This window comes from Xiphophorus hellerii, chromosome 10 (assembly GCF_003331165.1).
Source record: "Xiphophorus hellerii strain 12219 chromosome 10, Xiphophorus_hellerii-4.1, whole genome shotgun sequence".
Classification (NCBI taxonomy): domain Eukaryota; kingdom Metazoa; phylum Chordata; class Actinopteri; order Cyprinodontiformes; family Poeciliidae; genus Xiphophorus; species Xiphophorus hellerii.
The window spans coordinates 6,343,493-6,364,253 of NC_045681.1; the positions used below are offsets into that span (position 1 = coordinate 6,343,493).

The 20,761-nt window shown below is 37.0% G+C and overlaps 1 protein-coding gene across 1 annotated transcript in view; it reads left to right on the plus strand.

The window, feature by feature from the left end:
• The first annotated feature begins 1,945 nt into the window (after positions 1–1,945).
• Positions 1,946–20,761, plus strand: part of itgb3b (integrin beta 3b) — a 28,293-nt gene continuing 9,477 nt past the window's right edge. The window contains exons 1-10 of the mRNA XM_032573554.1: positions 1,946–2,317; positions 3,673–3,758; positions 5,119–5,323; positions 5,407–5,659; positions 9,816–9,978; positions 10,843–11,004; positions 11,097–11,192; positions 13,802–13,891; positions 14,302–14,436; positions 16,808–17,243. Of these exons, the coding sequence (XP_032429445.1) occupies positions 2,245–2,317; positions 3,673–3,758; positions 5,119–5,323; positions 5,407–5,659; positions 9,816–9,978; positions 10,843–11,004; positions 11,097–11,192; positions 13,802–13,891; positions 14,302–14,436; positions 16,808–17,243 (1,699 nt within the window). The 5' untranslated portion in view covers positions 1,946–2,244. The remainder of the gene's footprint in view (positions 2,318–3,672; positions 3,759–5,118; positions 5,324–5,406; positions 5,660–9,815; positions 9,979–10,842; positions 11,005–11,096; positions 11,193–13,801; positions 13,892–14,301; positions 14,437–16,807; positions 17,244–20,761) is intronic.

A 20,761-nucleotide genomic window follows, 5' to 3' on the forward strand; every position in this document is an offset into this window, starting at 1 on the left:
AGGTTTTAAAATGGCCGAATTAAATCCCATTCATAGCAGGACAAAGCTGTGGAATAATTTAAAACCTGCCTGATGTTTCTACCAAATGAGACATACAGCAGCAAAACTTTGTTCTACAAAATATTGACTCAAATCCCAGCTTTTTTATTTGGAAAAGGGGAAAAAAAATATTTTTCCTTCATAATTATCCATTACGTTGTGTTGGTCTATCATAAAAAACCCAATGAAATGCACATAGTTTCATGATTATGAAGTGGAAAAATTCAAGAAGCATGACTGTAGTATGAATAAAATGAAGTCTTGTGCAAAACGTTTTAGTGCGGTATCTTTTTTACTACGTCAGACTGATGTTCCAGCTGTTTCTGTTTTGGGAAGCTCTCAGGGTTTTAAAGCCTGCGCTGGTTAGAGGGTTGCTGTTGGAGGTTTTACAAGCGGTGGCATGGACATAACAATCTGGTGAAGCTGTTGTGGAAGCTTTAAAGCCCCGTTTGACGGAGCTAACAGATGACTGATCGCTCAGAAACTCACAACCAGCTCGCTTTGTATGATTTGTGACTGAGGCTGCGCATAAACGCTGCTCCAGGGACGTCCAAACTGTGGAAAAAGGGCCATTTGTGGTTCATGGACTGAAACAAAATTGTTTGTTGAGCTTTTTAGAGTAAAATTATTACAGACATAATTTTCTTATTATGTCTATCCAGAGACTTTTACTGAAACTTTGCTGCACCCAAATTGATCAAACTTTGCTAAATATAGTAAACATTTTGAAAGAAAGTGACCCGAACCTTGTTCAGCCCCCCAAAATGGGAAAACTAGATGCCTCTCTTTTAGTACAGCAAACGTGCAAATTACATTTTGGATCTCCAATGAATAACACCATTTACTTAAAAAAAAAGAAAGAAAATTAGAAGAAAAACTGCTTGTTTTTTCTTTAGTTTGTTTGCCTATGACTGCTTATAATGTGATCTATCTGTCTGTCTATCTTTCTTGCTCTAACTGAGTGTTTCTAATAATTTGCCTGTTTTATTGTTTTCTTTCATCCTCTCTTATTAAATGGAAACTGATTCTGTTGTTGGCTATAAACGCCTGGAATACTTTACATTTCTCTCGTGGTATTTCTTCCTCCACATTCGGATCGCTCTGCTCTGCGGCTTTGTCTCCTGTTGTTTTTGGTAAATAATAGCTTGTCTTGCAGCCAGAAACATTCAGGGTTTTTTTGTTTTTGTTGAGTTTGCACATTCTCCCTGTGCATTATTGATATTCTGGCCATTGATGTGCGTTGTTGTCTTTGTTTCTTCAGTTTTCCTATCTGATCAGTTTATCAGGGTTGCAACTTAACTTTTGACTTTATCTAAAAGTATGTAATCTCTTATTGCTGCTTTCTTGTTACACCTAAATGTTTCAGATCATATATACAAGCTGTAATTTTCAAATAATTATTTCATTTATTATAGAGGGGAAAAGGCTGCCCATCTCTGAGAAAAACCTATAAATGATTGTGCCAATCTTTGCAGGAAGGGCAACAGTTTATGGATTTGAACTCAAAATTTTATCAGCATTTGTGTCATTTATAGTGATGGCAAACAAATTACGATAAAATGATTTCGAAATGAATTTAATAGTTTAGTTAGTTTAATTTAATTTATTTTTTATAAGATTTTTGCTGAATTTTCCACTAATGATATCCAGCTTTTATCTTCATTTTTTAGTCTACTTACAGCAGCTTTTCGCTAGAGGGCAGTGTAGTGCTTCTCAAAACGCGACACAAAACGTTATCTAATTTTTATTAGAATTTTAACAGCCTAATTTTATAATTAACAAAAAATATATTGGGGGAAAAAACGTGTTTGAAACATTTACATTTACTTAACATCCTTTTTAATTTCCTGTTTGCTATTTTTTTTAAATTAAATCTACAACATTTCCTACTGACTTCACAGAATAAAACAACCATAAAAACATGAATAAAAGTGTAAACATTATAGTTTTTTGACTACAATGTTTAGTAGTAGTCAATGAAACACACATCTCAGTCTCTTCCAAGTTTTCCAAGTTTAAATGCTGCACTTTCCCCGCCTATTTTCCTAATGAAGTGAATGTGGGGGGAGCAGAGTTGGGCTGGCTTTTAGACATCTGACTGTATTTGGAGTTGTTAGACTTGCAGATAAGTTTTTTCCTGCTCTTCTTCAACTGGTGCTGCTCAGACCGCAACCTGCATCCTCACACTCAGCCCTGAGCTGCAGGATGGCTGCGCTCCCAACGCGCTGGCTCTTATGGATGTGTGTTTTCACATTTGCAGGGAAAACGGCAGCAAGCGGTGAGTTTATGCAGCTTTTTGTTTATACACAGAGGGCTTACAATGGGGCTGCAGAACATGATGTTAGTCATTTTTTTATGCTTATTTGCTTTCTTTCAAAACGGGATTCCAGATTGATAGAGAAGTGAGTAATTATTGTACAGGCTGCTTAAGGGAAGATTTCCAATATACTTTGGGTATAAAACATTTCCAAGTTTTGTTTTTAATATTTAAAATTATATAATAAGATGATCCAAAGTACAGAGTTAAGAGGACGTTTTGGCATTTTAAGGACAAAAATGACAGTAATACATACAAGTAACAAAAAATAACAAAATCAGGCTTTTTGAACAATATTTCCAAATAAGTTTCTTTCAATAAAAAGTTTATGAAACTTTAACAAAAACTGCAGGTGTGTGTATGTATCTGGTGAACTTTTGGTAAAAACATGTTTGTTCTTCATTCAGTGGGAAGAAAATACAGAAATTTAACTCAAGTAAGAGTATAAATGCTTCATAATAAAATTACTCAAGTAAAAATTACATCATCAGACGGAACAACATATAAAGTTAAGTGTAAATTTTGGAATTTTAAAGACAAAATTGTTGTATTGTTATAGTGTTTATGTATGTTGGAGTGAGCCAACAGCTCATTTAAAGTAGGGGTGATGCGATTAATCGATTATTGAAATCATTCTCAGTTAATTTAATAATCAATTAATCATTAACAAACTCAAAAAAAGCAAATTTTCTGGAAGAACAATGTAATTAAGAGCAGTAATTAAGGCAAAACTGTAAAAAAAATAAACATTTTGCATTTTAAATATAAAAAAAACATTGTCCATTGTTGCTTTTTTACTAAACATTTCTCAAGTGACGTCATTTTAGCTTCACCTGGTTCAAATTCTGCACCAAAATATATATTAAGCACCTTTTACTTTCCCAAAAAATAGTCAATAGATCAGCAGAAATGGTTAAGCTTTTCACATGCTGATGCTGACGTATTTTTTTAGATATACAGTAGATTCATCTTTTTCTACAAATGTTCAAGCGTGCACTAAAGCAATGGTTACATTTCTGATTTAAAGAGGAATTTTAAATGTTTATTTTCATATTTTAATGTATTTCTAATATTGTTTTAAAAGATAAACTTGTGGTTAAACAATTTTTAATCCGATTAATCGATTAGTCATCAGAATAATCGATTACTAAAATAATCATTAGCTGCAGTAGAGATTATTTGCTCCATCTGATACACAAACAATCTCATACCTCTCTTAAAACACCAGAGTTTTATTATTGAAGCTGCCTGATTATTATTATTTCTTTTTTTCTTTTGTGGTTTGGGATAAATAACTGTTCTCCTCTTGGATTCAGGTTCAAACGTGTGCACCTCCAGGGGAGCCAGCACATGCAAGCAATGTCTGGCTGTGCACCCCAGCTGTTCTTGGTGCTTCCAGGAGGTGAGTATTTTACTTTTTCTGCTTCGCTTCATGTAAGTAATGAGTTGCCAGACTGATGCAGGCTGGCACCAACCTCCCCATCAGGCAGCTGTAAACCCGGCTGAATTTTCTTAAAGTGAGATACTCAATCGTTTGTGACGCCACAAACATCATTAAGTGTCCCATGTGTCCTTACATGAGGATAGAGTCGTGTTTTCTGAGTGCCAGCTCAGTTTATTACTGTAAAACCCGGTAATGGGGAGGAATACGCAATATTTAGTCATCTAAAAAGTATTTACAGACTTATTTATGACTTTAACCGGGGTTCTCTTAGCAGGGACTGGTTGAACTTGTCCTTTTTATGTACAGCTGGTCCAGAATTATGTTAAATTGCCTTTTTTTTTTTTTTTTTTACTTTTCATCATGTTATAATATGCCAACATTAAAAACATCTGGCAGGCAGAGTTGAGTAGTAACTAGTTACATTTACTCAACCTTTTTGGAAAAACTGACTTTTTTCTACGCTGTACTTTTTACTTTTACTTGAGTAGTTTTATTATGAAGTATTTCTACTTTTACTTGAGTAAAATTTCTGGATTTTCTACCCACTGAATTAAAAACAAACATGATTTAACCCAAATTCACCAGACACAGACACACACCTGCAGTTTTTGTTTAAGTTTCATAAGTTTTTCATTGAGAGAAACTAATTTGGAATTTTTTTTATTTTGCCCTATTTTGAATTCTTGTCATTTTTGCCCTTAAAATATCAAAATTTCCACTTAACTTTATATTTTGTTCTTTTCTGATGATGTAATTTTATTAAATATTAAATGACTCATAATTTGATCAGTTACTCATTACTTGAGTAGACTTTTTTATCAAATACTTTTTTACTCCTATTTGAGTAATTTCTTGGATGGCTACTTTTTATTTTTACTTGAATAAAAATATGTTGAAGTAGTGCTACTCTTACTTGAGTATAATCTTTGGGTACAAGAGACTGAATTCAGTAACTCGAGTTTATTTCATCAAGAACGCAGGACAGCAAATGTCACGCGCTAAAAACAAAGCAAGTGAGAACAAAAAGGGGGAGGAGCTGTCAGCTGCCGGTTGCTATGGTAACCACCAACTGCCAAAAGCAGCAACAGAACCAATATGTCAGGAGAAATAACTTCTTGACTTAATTTGAAGACTAAATAAACAAACCCTGTTACATATGCAGCATTTTTACAACAACTTAAGATGACGTAGTTACTTGATTGTGTTTTAAAATAGCTCTATGTGCTTGGAAAATGCATAGCACAGCTCATTTTATACTCTATTACGATTGAAGAGAACAGTTTTGACTGAATATGTTTCACTTTGACGTTCCACTCAGGACTTTGGTCATGGAGTTGCCAGCTCGTCACGCTGCGACCTGAAGAAAAACCTGATCGCTGCGGGTTGTGAAGCATCCGGTCTGGAGTCTCCGACCAGCAGACTCCAAGTGATCGAGGACCGGCCGCTGAGCAACAAGGCGGCCGGAGCGACCCAAGATGTCACCCAGATAAAGCCGCAGAAACTGCATATCACTCTCAGGCCAGGTGGGTTCATTTTAGAAACCGGAGAGTTACGGTCCCGGTTCAGGAGTTTTATTTACAGTCAGAAACTGTGACACGTTTCCCAGATGATGCAAAGCGCTTCACAGTGAAAGTGCGGCAGGTAGAAGACTACCCAGTTGACCTTTACTACCTCATGGACCTGTCCTACTCGATGAACGATGACCTTTTCCGCCTGAGGACGCTGGGCCGCGGTCTGGCCGAAGAAATGAACCGAACCACCAGCAACCTGCGCATGGGCTTCGGGGCTTTTGTGGACAAGCCGCTGTCGCCGTACATGTACATCTCACCTGAGGCGGCCGTGAGAAACCCCTGCTACAGGTAATATTATTATTATTATTATAATTATATGACCTGATGTGACATTTTCATATGAATTTATAAATCGGAAAGTTACAACAAACCATCTCCATGTCGAGACAGTTTATGAGATGGATAATCTGACAAAATTGATCTCATCCACCTTCTGTTTAAGCTACTATTCATATCTGAAGAAATTAACTTCTCCCAACCAATCAGAGCCAAGAGGTGACAGTTTTACCGCTGTCACTCACCCTCATGTACTCGCTGTTAAATGTGCTAATGGCAGAGAAACAACTTACTGTTACAGGAAAACTGTTACCCGCCATCTTCTGTGGCTATGCTAACTAGCTTTAGCATTCACAACAAGCTGAAGCAAATGGGGGATGGAAGAGGGGTGATGCGTGGCGCTAAGACCCGCCTCCTGGCTCTGATTGGTCGTTTCTAGTTACCACTGGGAGCACTGAAAGAGAGGAGCTTGATTTTCTTTTTCACAGATTATTTGCCTCATACCAAATTGTCACCACATAGTGACAGTTTCATGTAAATATGTAATATATATATACATATATATATATATTTCTTTTTTACTAAAGTTACATACTGCAGCTTTAAGTCAGAAGGAGACTCAGTGTGTCTATTTATTATACAGCCATATCAAAAGTAACAACATGTCTTTCTTTCTTAATTTCTTCAGTAATTTCCATATTCCACACACAGTCTGAAAACATGGCTAAGTTGATTTTGTCTCTCTAAATTGTTCTTATGTATGAGTATGAGTGTATTTAGTATTAGATCTTATGTCTTATTAAACTCAAAATTTCATAAACAATTAAAAATATATTTATTTATTTGATTAACGTTGAAAATTATAATTGCTACATTTTATTGTTATTTCTAACTTACAATAAACAAATGGAAAACACTGGAGTTTTTAGTATTTAATTGAATTTGAACCGCTCTAATTCTTAAAATTAAGTGACAAGTAACTGAGTAAAAACACTTAGATATCTGTGGCATTCCCTCCTTCGATCATGTTAAAGTCTAACAGCATGAAAGCTTTGTTGACTCAACAAAGAGAACACATATTTTAACAATGTAATTTGCAGCAAATGTTTGCATTTTTTGTGCAAGACATCATGGAATTTAACCCCATGCTAAGTGAAAAACAAACGTGACGTAACAAAGGGAAAACCTTTATTCAAAGAAACTTGTTTGCTGAAACCTTGAAAGCATGTTTGTTGCTTATTGTTTTTGACTTGCTGTATTGAAATCCTGACTTGTATTTGTGCATGCCCATGTCAGAAACAGCGCTGACCTCAGCGGTTGTTTATGTCTGCGTGTAACATCGTTACGCAGATGATGTCATTTTAGTGAGGACATCTTTAATCGCTGCACTGCTTAGTAAGAGAGCAGTCAGAGTCGCAGCAGTCGTTAAAGGCTCAGCGTGGCAACCACAACTGCTTGGTCAGCTGCTCTCAATCAGCCGCAGGTAGTTTTACTTGCAGAGTCAGAGCGACTGCTTGTAAGCTGCTGCACTAAAACTCCACCCAGATACTCCTCTGGGATTGATTTGTTGGTTTAATGTCTCCCGGGTACATTTACGTTCTGTTTACACACGGGCTGACAAAAGCTGGCCGACAGGAATGTTTCATTGTAAGATAAAGCACATTAAGGAGTTCCCGGCATAGAAGAGAAAGATGGGTCCTGTAGGAGAAATTAATCTTTTCTCAGTATTCATGAAAATATTTGTAGAAGACTGGAAAGGTCAGCAAAAAAATTAGCACATTGAAGATCGCTTTTACAGGGAAACTATTATGAAAAATTTACATTTTACACGTTTTTTGTATTTCAGTTTGAGTTTCTAGTTCTTCTAAAAACAGCCGAAGTGCCTAAAAAAACACCAAGCCGTTTTTTGGCAATGAGTTGATGTTTCTTAGTGTCTGGAAAATGAGCTATTTCAAAAACCTCTTGATTGTTAAGTCACAAATCAGCAGGCACTGACCGTCACCTAGCAACCCCAGCCCGTCACCTAGCAACCCAAGCGGAGCTTGAGCACATTTGGGCTACGTTCGCACTGCAGCCTGATGTGACCCAATTCAAATTTTTTGTCAAATCAGATTTTTTAGCCGTTTTCATTCACACTTCCAAATATATGTGTCTCAGTGACGCAGCGTGAACTGGAGGAAGCACTTCCCACTGTGTATTCCAGTGTGAACTGCAAACTACCTGAGGGCGCAATAACGTCACATAGAGAGCGTGCTCAGTGTTTTGCCAACCACCATAAAGAAGAAGCGGTGCTCAGTGTTTGTAGGACCAGAGCCAGTACTTTAACAACTTAATCCTAGTTGTAGTACGCGGGGGCATATCAGGGTGCAGATTTGGGACATTTGCCAAGTATCAATGACGTTCACGTCAGATGAAGATCGAATACGTATCGGATATCCAAGTGGCCTGGGTTGCATTCGAAAAAAATCCAACCTGTGTTGTTCAGACTGTCATGAAAAGATCAGATACAGGTCGCATTAAGAAAAAAACATCGGAATTGGGTCACTTCAGGCTGCAGTGTGAAGACAGCCATAGTCAGCTGTTTTTATTGCTGTATATGCTGTACAATGACTGCTAGAAAAGCCCATGTTGTGCATTCAATTATATTCAAGTTAGTTTATTTATGTATTGTAAATTCAGAACCACATGTCATTGATGTGATGTGAAGTCCATTGAGTCATGGACTTGCAGCATTTACTCCTCTGTGGACAAGCATGTGATCACTGCTTTTCCTTTAAGATTAATTTTTTTTAAACAACACTATTCTGTGAGAGACTTCAAGGAATCTTGGGTGCCCCCTGCTGGCATGGAGGGCCAAAGCATTGGGACATAGTTCATGAGGTTAGCACTGCATTTTGTTTGCTTTAGAAGAGAAACCCAAATCCAAGACTTTCAAAGTGACCTATTTGTGCTTCCTTGGACAGATTAAGAGACGTCTGTCAGTCATGCAATGTCATACATCATTTTCATTACATTTTTTTGCATAAAATCATTCTTGAATAATTAGGTTTTTGTCTGCTCAGTTCTGCGTATTTTCAGCTCCTTTCAGGATGAGCTGTTTTAGGGCCTCTTGTTACTTTAAGTCCAAATAAGCTGCCAACTCAACACTTACACTCACACATGAAAATTACTGCAAACAGTTGCACAATTATACAACCGTACATATTTGAAAAGCAGAAGTAGAGAACGCAGCAAGTACTTGTCTTTTCCTTTCAGGATGAGCTGTTTTAGGGCCTCTTGTTACTTTAAGTCCAAATAAGCTGCCAACTCAACACTTACACTCACACATGAAAATGACTATAAACAGTTGCACAATTATACAACCGTACATATTTGAAAAGCAGAAGTAGAGAACACAGCAAGTACTTGTCTTTTCCAGTAGCCATTATACACCGCATAGACTGGTAAAATCAGCTGACCAAATGTGCTGGAGTTCCACTAGGGTTGCTAGGTAACAGTCTAGGCTTTGCTAGGTTTGCTAGAGTAATGGACAGAGCCTACTGACTTGTGACATTAGACTGTGGAGGTTTTTAAAACAAATTGTTTTCCAAACATCAAAAAACATAAACTTATTGCAAAAAACTTGGCTGTGTATGTGTGTGTTCTTTAAGCTTTTGGGCTGCTTTTAGAAGCAGTTGAGACCCAAATAGATTAACAAAAATAGGGAAAATGTGAATTTTGCACAAGAGGTCCCCTTTAAAAAAAGATTCTGCTGCTTCACTTGCATTTGGGGAATTAGGAGCAATATGTGCAAACTAGAGACTTTGATGTTTTTGAAATGTTCAATCCTTTGTCTTGGACCATTTGCTGCACACTTTCCTCTTCTCTTTTGCCAAAAATATTCTACAGGAAGTGAAAACTTCCTTTCTTGATTATCAAAACCAAATGCACGATAGAGGCAGCGAGGCTGATTACTGGCAAAAGACAACATGGCACAAAATGGAGCTGATGATCAGCAGGGCTGGGACAAAAGGAACTAAAGGAAACATCTGGTGACAGAGAAAGCCTATCAAGGGAACTAAAACAGGAAATAAAGTTTGCAACCAGAAAAAATAGACATCAGACATCAAAATAAAAAACGTTTATCACGCAAAATTAATTAAACAGTGAATTTCTGTTCAATTGACAGCATTAATACCACCTGTCTGCCCCAGTTCGGCTACAAACACGTGCTGTCTTTGACGGAGGAAGTGAGCCGCTTCACGGAGGAGGTGAAGAAGCAGATGGTGTCCAGGAACCGAGACGCCCCGGAGGGAGGATTCGATGCAATCATCCAGGCTGCTGTGTGCAAGGTGGAGAGGCGCGCTGCATGAATGCAGGCATTTCTGCTGCCACGTAAACATTTACTTACACGTTAATTTGCATTCTTTTTCTCTTCTGTCACACTGAAGGAACATGATGTTGAGAAAAAAAAATTATACTAAAAGTCACTTTACAGGGATGGAAAAAATAAAGGGCTTGTAGGAATTTTTTTTCTTGCTGTATCAGGGTTTCAATAGTTTTGGGTTTTTCATTATAGTTCAGTTTAATTTTAGTGTGACTTTTTGTTTGTCTAATTCAGTTAGCTGTAGTTAGTTTATGGAGCGTATTTCCTTGTTTTTATTAGTTACTATTAATTTAATATTGTTTCGTTTTAGTTTAGTTTTCATTAATTAGTAGTAACAATAGTTTCAGTTTTTTCATACTTTGGTTAATCTTTAGGTCCAGAATTCACAAAGGTTGAAGTTTTGTATGTATATAAACCATTATTTAAAAATGTATTCATGTTGAACAACAACTGAGTCAGGAGTTTTCTCCCAACTTTTGGTGTTGCCATTTTGAGGACTAGCATTAGCGCCACCATGAGGTGTATATGCTGGAATTTGCCAACAGCTGACGTAAACAGTTTGTGTAAGGGGAAAAAAAATATATATATATATTTCACATCCGTTCAAAAGACTAATAAACAGATTCATAATCATGAAACGAAGGATATTATATCTTTAATTTCAATATGTTAGTTTTATAAAAGCATGATATAGTTTGAGTTAGTTATAGTTTTTCCTCATTAATTACCGTTTTTATTTATTTTAGTTAACAAGAATGTTTTCTTAATTAAAGTTTTTATTTTTCTAGTTTTAGTTAGCTATAAGAACCATCTCCTATGTCTGAATTAGGAGCAGATCGGCTGGCGTCCAGGTGCTTCCCACCTCCTGATTTTCACCTCCGATGCCAAAACCCATGTGGCTCTGGATGGACGACTCGCTGGAATCGTGCATCCCAACGATGGACAGTGCCACCTGAACGCTGACAATATGTACAGCATGTCCACCACTATGGTAAACATGGAGGATGATCAACAACATATGAACAGGCATGTCTTATAAAAGTTGTTCAGTGCTGTTTGAGCTAAACACACTTTGATTTGCAGGATTATCCGTCACTTGCTTTGATCACAGAGAAAATGTCAGAGAACAACATCAACCTCATCTTTGCAGTCACCAACCCTGTGGTGCCCCTCTACCAGGTCAGTTCAAGCCCAATATATTCAAAATCTTCATCAGCTTATTAAAAAACTGACAGTTTAAACGGTCTAGCAACTTATTTAGTAAAGATTAAAATCCTTATGTTTATCACTGATTGAGTAGGTTGACTTCATGACAGATACTCTCAGATTCATTGTATTTATTCTAACAAAAGCAGAAATCAAGTTGGTGGTTAACATCAGTCCAGCAGCTTCTTCCCCAATTCATTTAATAAAATCCAACATATAACCTTAATAAACTACTAAGCAGTAGCTCCCAATGAGCAGTTAGCAGTTGGAAAATTAAACATTAATAGTGATAACAGTTAACAGCATACATAAAACACAGCAAAATTACTTATAAAACCACTGTATATGATTAAGTTTGTCTAAAAATATATGTTAAATTACAATACTTGTGAAGAAAACACAGAGCTGATCCTAACATATTGCCACATTTACAGACGGCAACTGAAAAAAGGGGGCGGAGCTGGCAGTTACAAGTTGCTACGGTTACCACCAACTGCCAAGAGCAGCGTAACAGAACTTAAAACATCAGTTACAGGTTACTACGGTAACCACCAACTGCCAAGAGCAGAGTAACAGAACTTAAAACATCAGTTACAGGTTGCTACGGTAACCACCAACTGCCAAGAGCAGCGTAACAGAACTTAAAACATCAGTTACAGGTTGCTACGGTAACCACCAACTGCCAAGAGCAGCGTAACAGAACTTAAAACATCAGTTACAGGTTGCTACGGTAACCACCAACTGCCAAGAGCAGCGTAACAGAACTTAAAACATCAGTTACAGGTTGCTACGGTAACCACCAACTGCCAAGAGCAGCGTAACAGAACTTAAAACATCAGTTACAGGTTGCTACGGTAACCACCAACTGCCAAGAGCAGCATAACAGAATTTAAAACACCACTAAATGTCAGGAGGACCAACTTATTGATTAAACAAAAATAAATTCAAAGAATAAATAAACAAATTCTGACAAGCTTCTCATCTATAATGTTGTTAAAATAAAATCCTGTCACATATACACCAGGTTTATCTTCATCAGATGGTTTTTACTGGGTATGAAAATAAATTCTTGAAAAATGCTCACTGATCTGTGAAATGTGTAGACATAGTTTTTGTATCTTACAGGTTTGTGGTATTAAATACAAACTTGTAGGTGCTGGATGAAGCAACAACATGACAGGATGATAGGAAAGATACTATCTAGAGAAATATTTCATGATCAAAAAGTATTCCAAAATATGTCTGCAGCTTACTAAATATGGATACTTAAATTTTTGCCTGTTTGCAAAACAGCACAATCTCTATCATTTATTTGCAATAGATTATGAGTTGGATTTAAGTTTTGACTTTGACTAGGCCATTCTAACACATGGATATGTTTGAAATTTTGGACTCCCTTAAATAGTTTGTGACAAAATGCAAGCCACACTTTTTATATTTCTATTTGTAACAAATTTGAGATTTGAACCAGGGATCTAAAAGCTTCTACTTCATAAATATGAGCTGTTATGTGTTGGTTTATCATCAAATAAATCCAAAGGAAATGCATGGAAGTTTATGGTTGTAATCTGACAAAGTGTGAAAAAAGTTTAAGGGAGTTTGAATAATTTTTATAAGGCACTGTATACTATATTTATAGCTTGTATTATCATCTATTATTGAGTCACAAACTATTCAATCACAAGCGATAAGAGAGGACGAAGTCAGAAAAGTTGGCTCAATATTGTGGATAGTTGTGTTTTTGTGGCATTTTGCATTAAACACTGAAGCAACACAGTTAGTAAAAATCTGTTTGTTTTAAAGTACCTGTGAAAATAAAGCACATCTTCAACATTTTTGTTCTCTACAACAACAGTGTGTGTCGATGTCTTCATGATTGTTTAACAGAGATTTACCCGGTATTTAAGCTAGCTCCCATTTCACCGATGTTGATTATTTCTTATCAGAAAATTCCTGAGTAAATTCAAGTTTTGAGCTTTGGAAACATGGAATGCCTTTGTGAGGAAGATTATCTCGCCAACCTTCATGTAAACAATCTGAAGAACTTTGTCTAAAACTATGTATTTACCTCAGCTAAGTTCAGTTCATACCAGAAGTTTACATTCACTGAATAAAAAGACACATTTTTTTCTTCACTGTCTGAAGTTAAATCAGACCAAACTTTTCTAGTTTTAGTTTATTAAGTTTAGGGAGGGTTACTTTCCACACAGGCCTTGATTTGAGCACTGTCATTTATATTAAATCAGGTTATATCAATGACAAAAATGGAAGAAAACTGTAATGGAGGAAAAGCTCTCTATGAAACATGGAAAGTCAGATTTACACTCTTCTTATGTAGTAATAATGAGGAATGCAGTTTTAAGCATTACTCATCTGGCAACTCTTTTTCGGACATGAGAAACCACAGAGGCTAACGGGTTTCGGTATAAATGATTCACATTGTCATGGTTATTGAAAATAAAAAATATTAATTTGCCACTGAAAACTGCATCTGCTATAAATAAGAAATTAGAAAACATCTGGATCACTTCTGTAATTTTTACTATTTCTTTTCATTTTGTTGCTATCTTTGTGTTTTTCAGAACTACAGTGAGCTTATTCCTGGCACCACAGTGGGAACATTGTCCAACGACTCCGGAAACGTCATCCAGCTCATCCTAAAAGCCTACGCTGTGAGTAGAAACACACACCTTTGCACCCCTTCACACACACACATTTTTGACTAGACGGTGTCTGAGGACATGACGTGTGTTTGTTGACCCACACCCATGGCGTCTGAGTCATGCGTGTCTCAGTTTAAATCCCGTAGCTCCTGAAGTGTGAAACCAACCAAAAGTTGACGTTTTCTGAGTGATTTTTATTGACTTGAGGTCAAGAAGCAGAAAACAGGTGGAGGAGTTATAAATTCTGTGAATTAAACAACGACTTGAAGCTGTTTTTAAATTACCAGTGCAAGCAGAACTGACTCAAGACAATGTCTAAACTTGAGCTGTCGCTTCAGGTCAGGCATCTTGTATAAGAACAGAAGTTTTTCACATGAACGAGTTTAAATAATTTCTTTCTTTTCTTTATGTTTTGTCAGAAAATTCGCTCTAAAGTGGAGCTGGAGCTTCTAGGCGTCCCAGAGGAGCTGTCCTTGTCCTTTAATGCCACCTGTCTGAACGGAGAGCTCATCCCCGGCCTCAAATCCTGCTCCGGCCTCAAAATAGGAGACACGGTCAGTCTCCCCTCAACTAAATCTATTAAATCTTTACGGTTTTAAATCTGGTCTGAGCACAAGAAACTGCTTTTAATAAAACTACCTTCTTTTTTGTTACAACAGATCATTGCCATATGAGGTTATATCATGTAATAGTTGTAAAATGTTAGGCAAAAAAAAAAAGCTAACAAATAAACAGTTTTGCATTTAGGTAAAGAAATATTTTTATGAACTGCCTGTAGGATTCTAGTTTGACTGGTTTGCTTGGTTTTAGTGAAATAATAAATTATTGGATATGTATTAAATTAATTACTATATTTCACCAATTGATAACCTGTATAAACATTTGAGCAAGTGGAAATAAGCTGTACCCTACTCTGTATCTTTACTTTTAAAAGGTTAATAAGATGTTGTACATTGTCTCTGTGCAAAAAAACAACAACACAAAAACAACTAAATGAATATGCCTTTAATAATAGAATTGATTTTAGTAAAAATGTTCAGAAAATAGCCTGTAAAACTAATGCAAAAACTGAACTTGTTTTCGTATTAAATAAATTAAATCCATCAAATGAAGAAACAAATCTTGTTTTCTGGAGGTAAAAGACACATAAATGAAAATTTTTCACCATATATATATAAAATAACACATTGGATTTCAGGGGGGTTTTCTAGCAAATTGTCAACTTTTTTTCTAAAAACTTTTGAGTTTTCTGGCAGAAATGTGCTACTATTTTTCATCTGCAAAAGTCCTAATTTGCCATTGTACTATAAAGAGCAGAATGACAAAAAGTTTAAATATTTAGCACGCTAAACATTTGAAACTAAATTTAACACTTGTATATTCTAAAACCTGCATAAAAATTGAAATAATAACTAAATGCTACTTCAAAACTTTGGTATTTTTGCTTGTTTGTCATATCATGAGCAGCTCATACCGACTCAAGTCTTTGAGACATTATCCAGACTTCATGATAAAAAAAACACCAAAAGTATATTTATATTTCAGTAGTTCTCTTTGGTATTTCCCCCATCATTGTGGAATTTTTTCCCTTATATTTCCATTCTCTTATAGTTGCCGTCTATTTCTATTTAAAAGTTCATTTCTCCTTTTTTTTCCTCATCGTGTCAAAAGAGCAAACACTGGAGGGAACAGATCAACAGTCTGAGTCCGCCTTTTCTGGATTATTTTCCTTTTGGGGCCAATATACAGGATTTAAATGCCTGCTTTCAAAGTTTACCTTGCTACTTTCATATTTACTTACATTTTAGTCTCTGTTGTTCTTGCCTGAGTCAAAGAGACACATTCTGCGCTCCACATATTTTCTTTTCTTCCTGCCTCTGATCATATTTCCATATTTGGATCTCTCTCCAGATATAGTTACTGCCCGCTTTTGGACATCTACCAGATATGGATGCAGAGCAACTCCTTTAACTTTGTGCTTTTCTTTGCATTCTTCGCATTCCCTTCAAAATATTTCCTTATGAAATTGATTTGATAATGGTGAAAAATGGCGGCAGTTAAAGTGTCACTGACACCATTAAACCACTTTTCTAAAAAGATGTACTGTCCTTATTTCTGTGTACACAAGAGCTTTTAATAATAAATATTTCTCACAAACTACTTTAAATTGTATACTCGGCCTCGGTTGTTTACGTTTTGACTTACCCTCATTACATCACAAGATGGCGCCGGCTTTTGACCCAATTACTACAGAAAACAGCGACACTCCTGCAGTGAGAAATATTTATTATTAGAAGTTTTTGTGCACACAGAATTAAAGCGCAGAAGTTCATCTTTTTAAATTATGAAAGTGTTTTTATCATGTCTGTCACACTTTAAAGCTACAGAATATAACTTTTACAAAAAAAAACAATTTTATAAAATTTTTGTGGAAACTGTCACTATGTTGTAATAGTGCGGTATGAGACAGATAATCTGAGGCAAAATCGAACTTGTCTGCCTTCTCCAATTGCTAGCTAGAATCAACCAATCAGAACCAGGAGGCGGGTCATAGTACTATCAATCACCCTCAGTGTGGTGCTGCTCAGCTAGCACAGCATGTCATTAATGCTTATGCTAGTTAGCACAGCCACCACTGACTGCAGATAAACAGTTTTCTTGTAGCGGTAAGTTGTTTCTCCACCATTAGCACATTTGGCAGCAAGTACTTAAGCTTGATTGACAGCACTAAGACCCGCCTCCTGGCTCTGATTGTTTTTTTGTTTTTTTTTCATTTCTCCAATGGCAGTAATAGCTCAGGGAGGAGGTGGAGGAAGTCAATCTCATAACAATCTGTCAGAACATGGTCACAGTTTTAACAAATATGTAAATAACATATTTTACATTCTGCAGCTTTAAGTGAACATTAATCTTCCTGTTCTCCAGGTGTCGTTCAGCGTAGAGGCCCGCGCTCGAGGCTGTCCCAGACAAAAAAAGAAGACCTTCATCATCAAACCAGTTGGCTTCAAGGACTCTCTCACCATCACTGTCACCTTTGAGTGTGACTGTAAATGCCAGAGCAAAGCCCAGCTAAACAGCCCCAAATGTAGCAACGGGAACGGTACCTACGAGTGCGGCATGTGCCTGTGCCACCCAGGCAGGTTGGGGCCGTACTGCGAGTGCGCAGAGGGCGACTACAACCCCATGGAGCAGGACCGCTGCAGCGGCCCAGCGGGATCCGGAGGACCCGTCTGCAGCGGCCGCGGCGACTGCGTGTGCGGCCAGTGTGTGTGCCACAGCAGCGACTTCGGAAAGGTGTGGGGGAAGCTGTGTGAGTGTGATGACTTCAACTGCCTGCGATACAAAGGAGAGCTGTGCTCAGGTAAGGTGCAATGACCTGCAGAAATACTGGGTTTTGCCTTTGGATCTAAAGATTATACTTTAATAAATGTACGATAAGCATTTTCATTGTGAAGTATCATGGTGAACTATCCTTGGACATGTTAGGATTGGGATATACACAACATGTTTATTACATATTTTTAACAAAATCATTCTCAGACACTGAGATTTTTGTTTGGTCAGGTCTGCCTATTTTCAGCTGCTTTCAGTATGAGCTATTTTTAAGGCCTATTGTCACTTTAAATAAAAATAAGCTGGAGCTCGGCTTGGGTTGCTAGGTTGCAGACTAAGTTCCGCTGGGTTGCTAAGTAACGGGCAGTTCCTACTGATTTGTGACATTACATTCCGAAAGTTTCTGAAACTCATTTTCCACATACCAAAAAACATCAACTTACTGCTATTGATTCATTGTTTTGTGCCGAAGCTACTTGGAGAGTTTTTTTATTTTATTTTATTCTTTTAAATATACGTTTTAGTCTCAACTGACCAAAGAAGACAGTATCAGTTAAAGTCTCTCCAGAGATTAGAAGCATATTTATATCCCATTGTCTCATATTCTCAAGTTTTGGAGAAGTTATTTGGATTTCAATAAACACCAACTGAACCTGCTGGAAATGATGCAACATTTACTCCTTCAGCTCTCAATCATGTGTATATAAAGAATATAAGTCTAAGTAAATGCAGGATGCATTTAAGTATAATTTAACATTAAAACCTTGTTATGTAATGTATTTTTAAATGGTTAAAGTGCAAAAAATGATCAATTGACCACAGTGAATTTTGTGTGTGGTTGTGGTGAAGTTTTCTGTGTTTACAGTAGTTTCAAGGCTGGCAGTCCCTTTTGCCATGCCGACGTGCCGCCACCGACCCTCCTCATCTGGGAAGAATTACACGCAATAACAACTCTCTCCTTCTGCGCAGGACACAGGCTCCACTCACAATAAACATGTGCCATTGTGTAGGCACCATGTGTGTTTTTCTTTGGTCAGTCGTGCAAAGCTTTTGTAGAAGTTCAAAAAGGTTCCAGCACAGAAAAATGTTCAGACCCCCTGATGAAACTTTTCTTCTGCCAGAGGTGACCCTTACATTTGTGAAGATTTCTATGCAGAAGTTGACAGCAATTTAGCCTCCTTGTTGAGTGCTGCACGTATTTAGTCACATAGAAACTGGTGACTTTACTTTGGAGATGTTAATAATTTAAATTTTCATTGTGAGATGCAGCTGTTTAAAGATCATTACCAATCAAAATTATTTAAGATTAGGCATTGAGGTTAATTCAACCATATAAGGAGAATTTCAACCATGAAGGGTTTGTTTTAGGTCATGCCACATCACTTTAATTGGATTGAAGTCCAGCCTTTGACTAGGCCACTAAAAAAACATATTTTTTTGATCCATTCAGACATGAACTTACAGTCGTTCTTTGGTTTTTTGTCCCATTGCACAACCCAGCAAGTTGCCGAGAACCTGAAACAAAAAAAGTTGGCTCAAACCATAACACTACCACCACCTTGCCTGGTTGTTGGTATGATGTTTAATTTTGAAAAGCTGATTAAGTTTTATACAAGATGCAGCACAATGTGACATTTTTGCATTGTGAGTCCATAGAATCTTGGAGAGCTTTTTTTATTTTAAAATTTTTTTATTGGCAACTTTGGAACAGACATTTGCTTTTTTTGGTCTGATGTGGTTTGGACTGAACACGAACATGTACTGGGGCAGGTGAGACCTGCAGTGCTCCGGATATTGTTCTGGGTTTCTCTGTGACCTCATCAATGAATTGAATTTTGCTTTTATGCAAAGTCCATACGTTCTCTACGGGGTTTTTCCTGATTTATTCTGTCCCAAACCAGTCTGTTTGTGGTCATTGCCCTGTTGGGTTCTACAGTCACCTTGCTGCTGAATAATATTGTTCCAACAATAATTGCTGTGGCGTGTTTCATGGTCAGCCTTCTCATGGTCGCAGAAATGGCTTCCCTGTGGTCGGTGACTCAGTTTTCTGGGTTTTTCCTAAACATTCTTACAAATTTTCTTTAATTTGTAGGTGATGGTTTGGATCAGATTGTTGGAAATTGGGCAAAACTGGGTTTATATATTACCTTAATCCTCCCAAATGGATTATTGGAAGCCCTGAATTCAACCCATTTGAAAATTTGGGGGATAAACCATTTTAAAGAAACTCTGCCAATCAAAAAAAAGTACCGTAGTTGTATATCAATCCATATTTATGCCAAAAGCTTATTGATGGCAACAAAAAGTCAAAGATATTCAGCCAAATGTTTATGTGGGCTCTACATACAGTATATGTTTTATTTATGTAAAATTTTTGAGTCCTTGAATATTAGAGAAGATCCTAAAGATTCATGTTGAATTATAACAAACTATGGAAGAATGAGCCATTTAAAGAACTTATTAAAAGTCTAATCAATTCCAGATTCTACCTACAAATAAAGGACAAGCATGAAAGTGCATTTAACATTGTTATGACCCGGTTGAAACTTTCTGTCTCAGTGCCAAAGATTTTTATTAAAGATCAAAATCGGTCAGGATCCATGACTTGAGTAGAAGAGATGTAGCGCAAAGTTTTGGCACCAACCACTGACCTGTCCTCCATTACATCATCAGATCTCATATATCACTCTGACTCTCCCCACCTTTGCTGCTCTCACCCAGAAACGTTCGTTGTATTCCCAAAAGTCTGCAGAGTAACATGAAAATACCTTTCTGCTTACTCACGGGCTTTTGTGGTGTAATGAGGCTAAAAATAAATCCATGTTTGGTCAGAGAAGGACCGTGTGTGTAAGAGGGCTGGAAATGTTCAGAGACTGGGTCTCTGCAGAACATGGTGTGTCTTTGTCTTCAGATACCTCATTTAAAGCGAGGGACGTTTGGACTCTGCCATAGAACTGCTAAATTAAAAGACCTCAGCTCTGCGGTTGAGTGGTAATAACAGCTTGTTGGGGGATCATTTTTTATCCAGTCACGCTGTCCCAAGCAGCTTCCTGTCTCATTGTTTATCTGGACATTGTTTTCTGCGGTCGCGCACCACAATGTTTTCTGCACCGTCACTCAGATTGGCACTCGCATGCACACATGGATATATATGGAGTACCAGCAAGGCAATGATGTGCACAATTTTACCCACTTATGTAATGAATCATTCATCCAGAAATAAAAAGATGTCTCAGCCAGACAATGGAACAAGCTTTAACATTAAGCGGTTTTAGAAACCTCAACAAAACACTTCTTCTTTCCAGTCAGGAGTCTTTCCAGATGGACTTTCAGAAAATCACTAAAAATGACTAAACTGTCATTAATATGACCTTTGATAGTTTGTTTTAACTACCCTGTGGTTGTTGAACATAAATATAAAGGACCCCAAAATTATCTTTATACAATATTATAAAACAGGAATGTCAAACTCATTTTTATTTTGGGTCATATCAAGATTATGAATGTCCTCAAAGGGCCGGTTGTGCTAAAAAGTATTAATGAAGC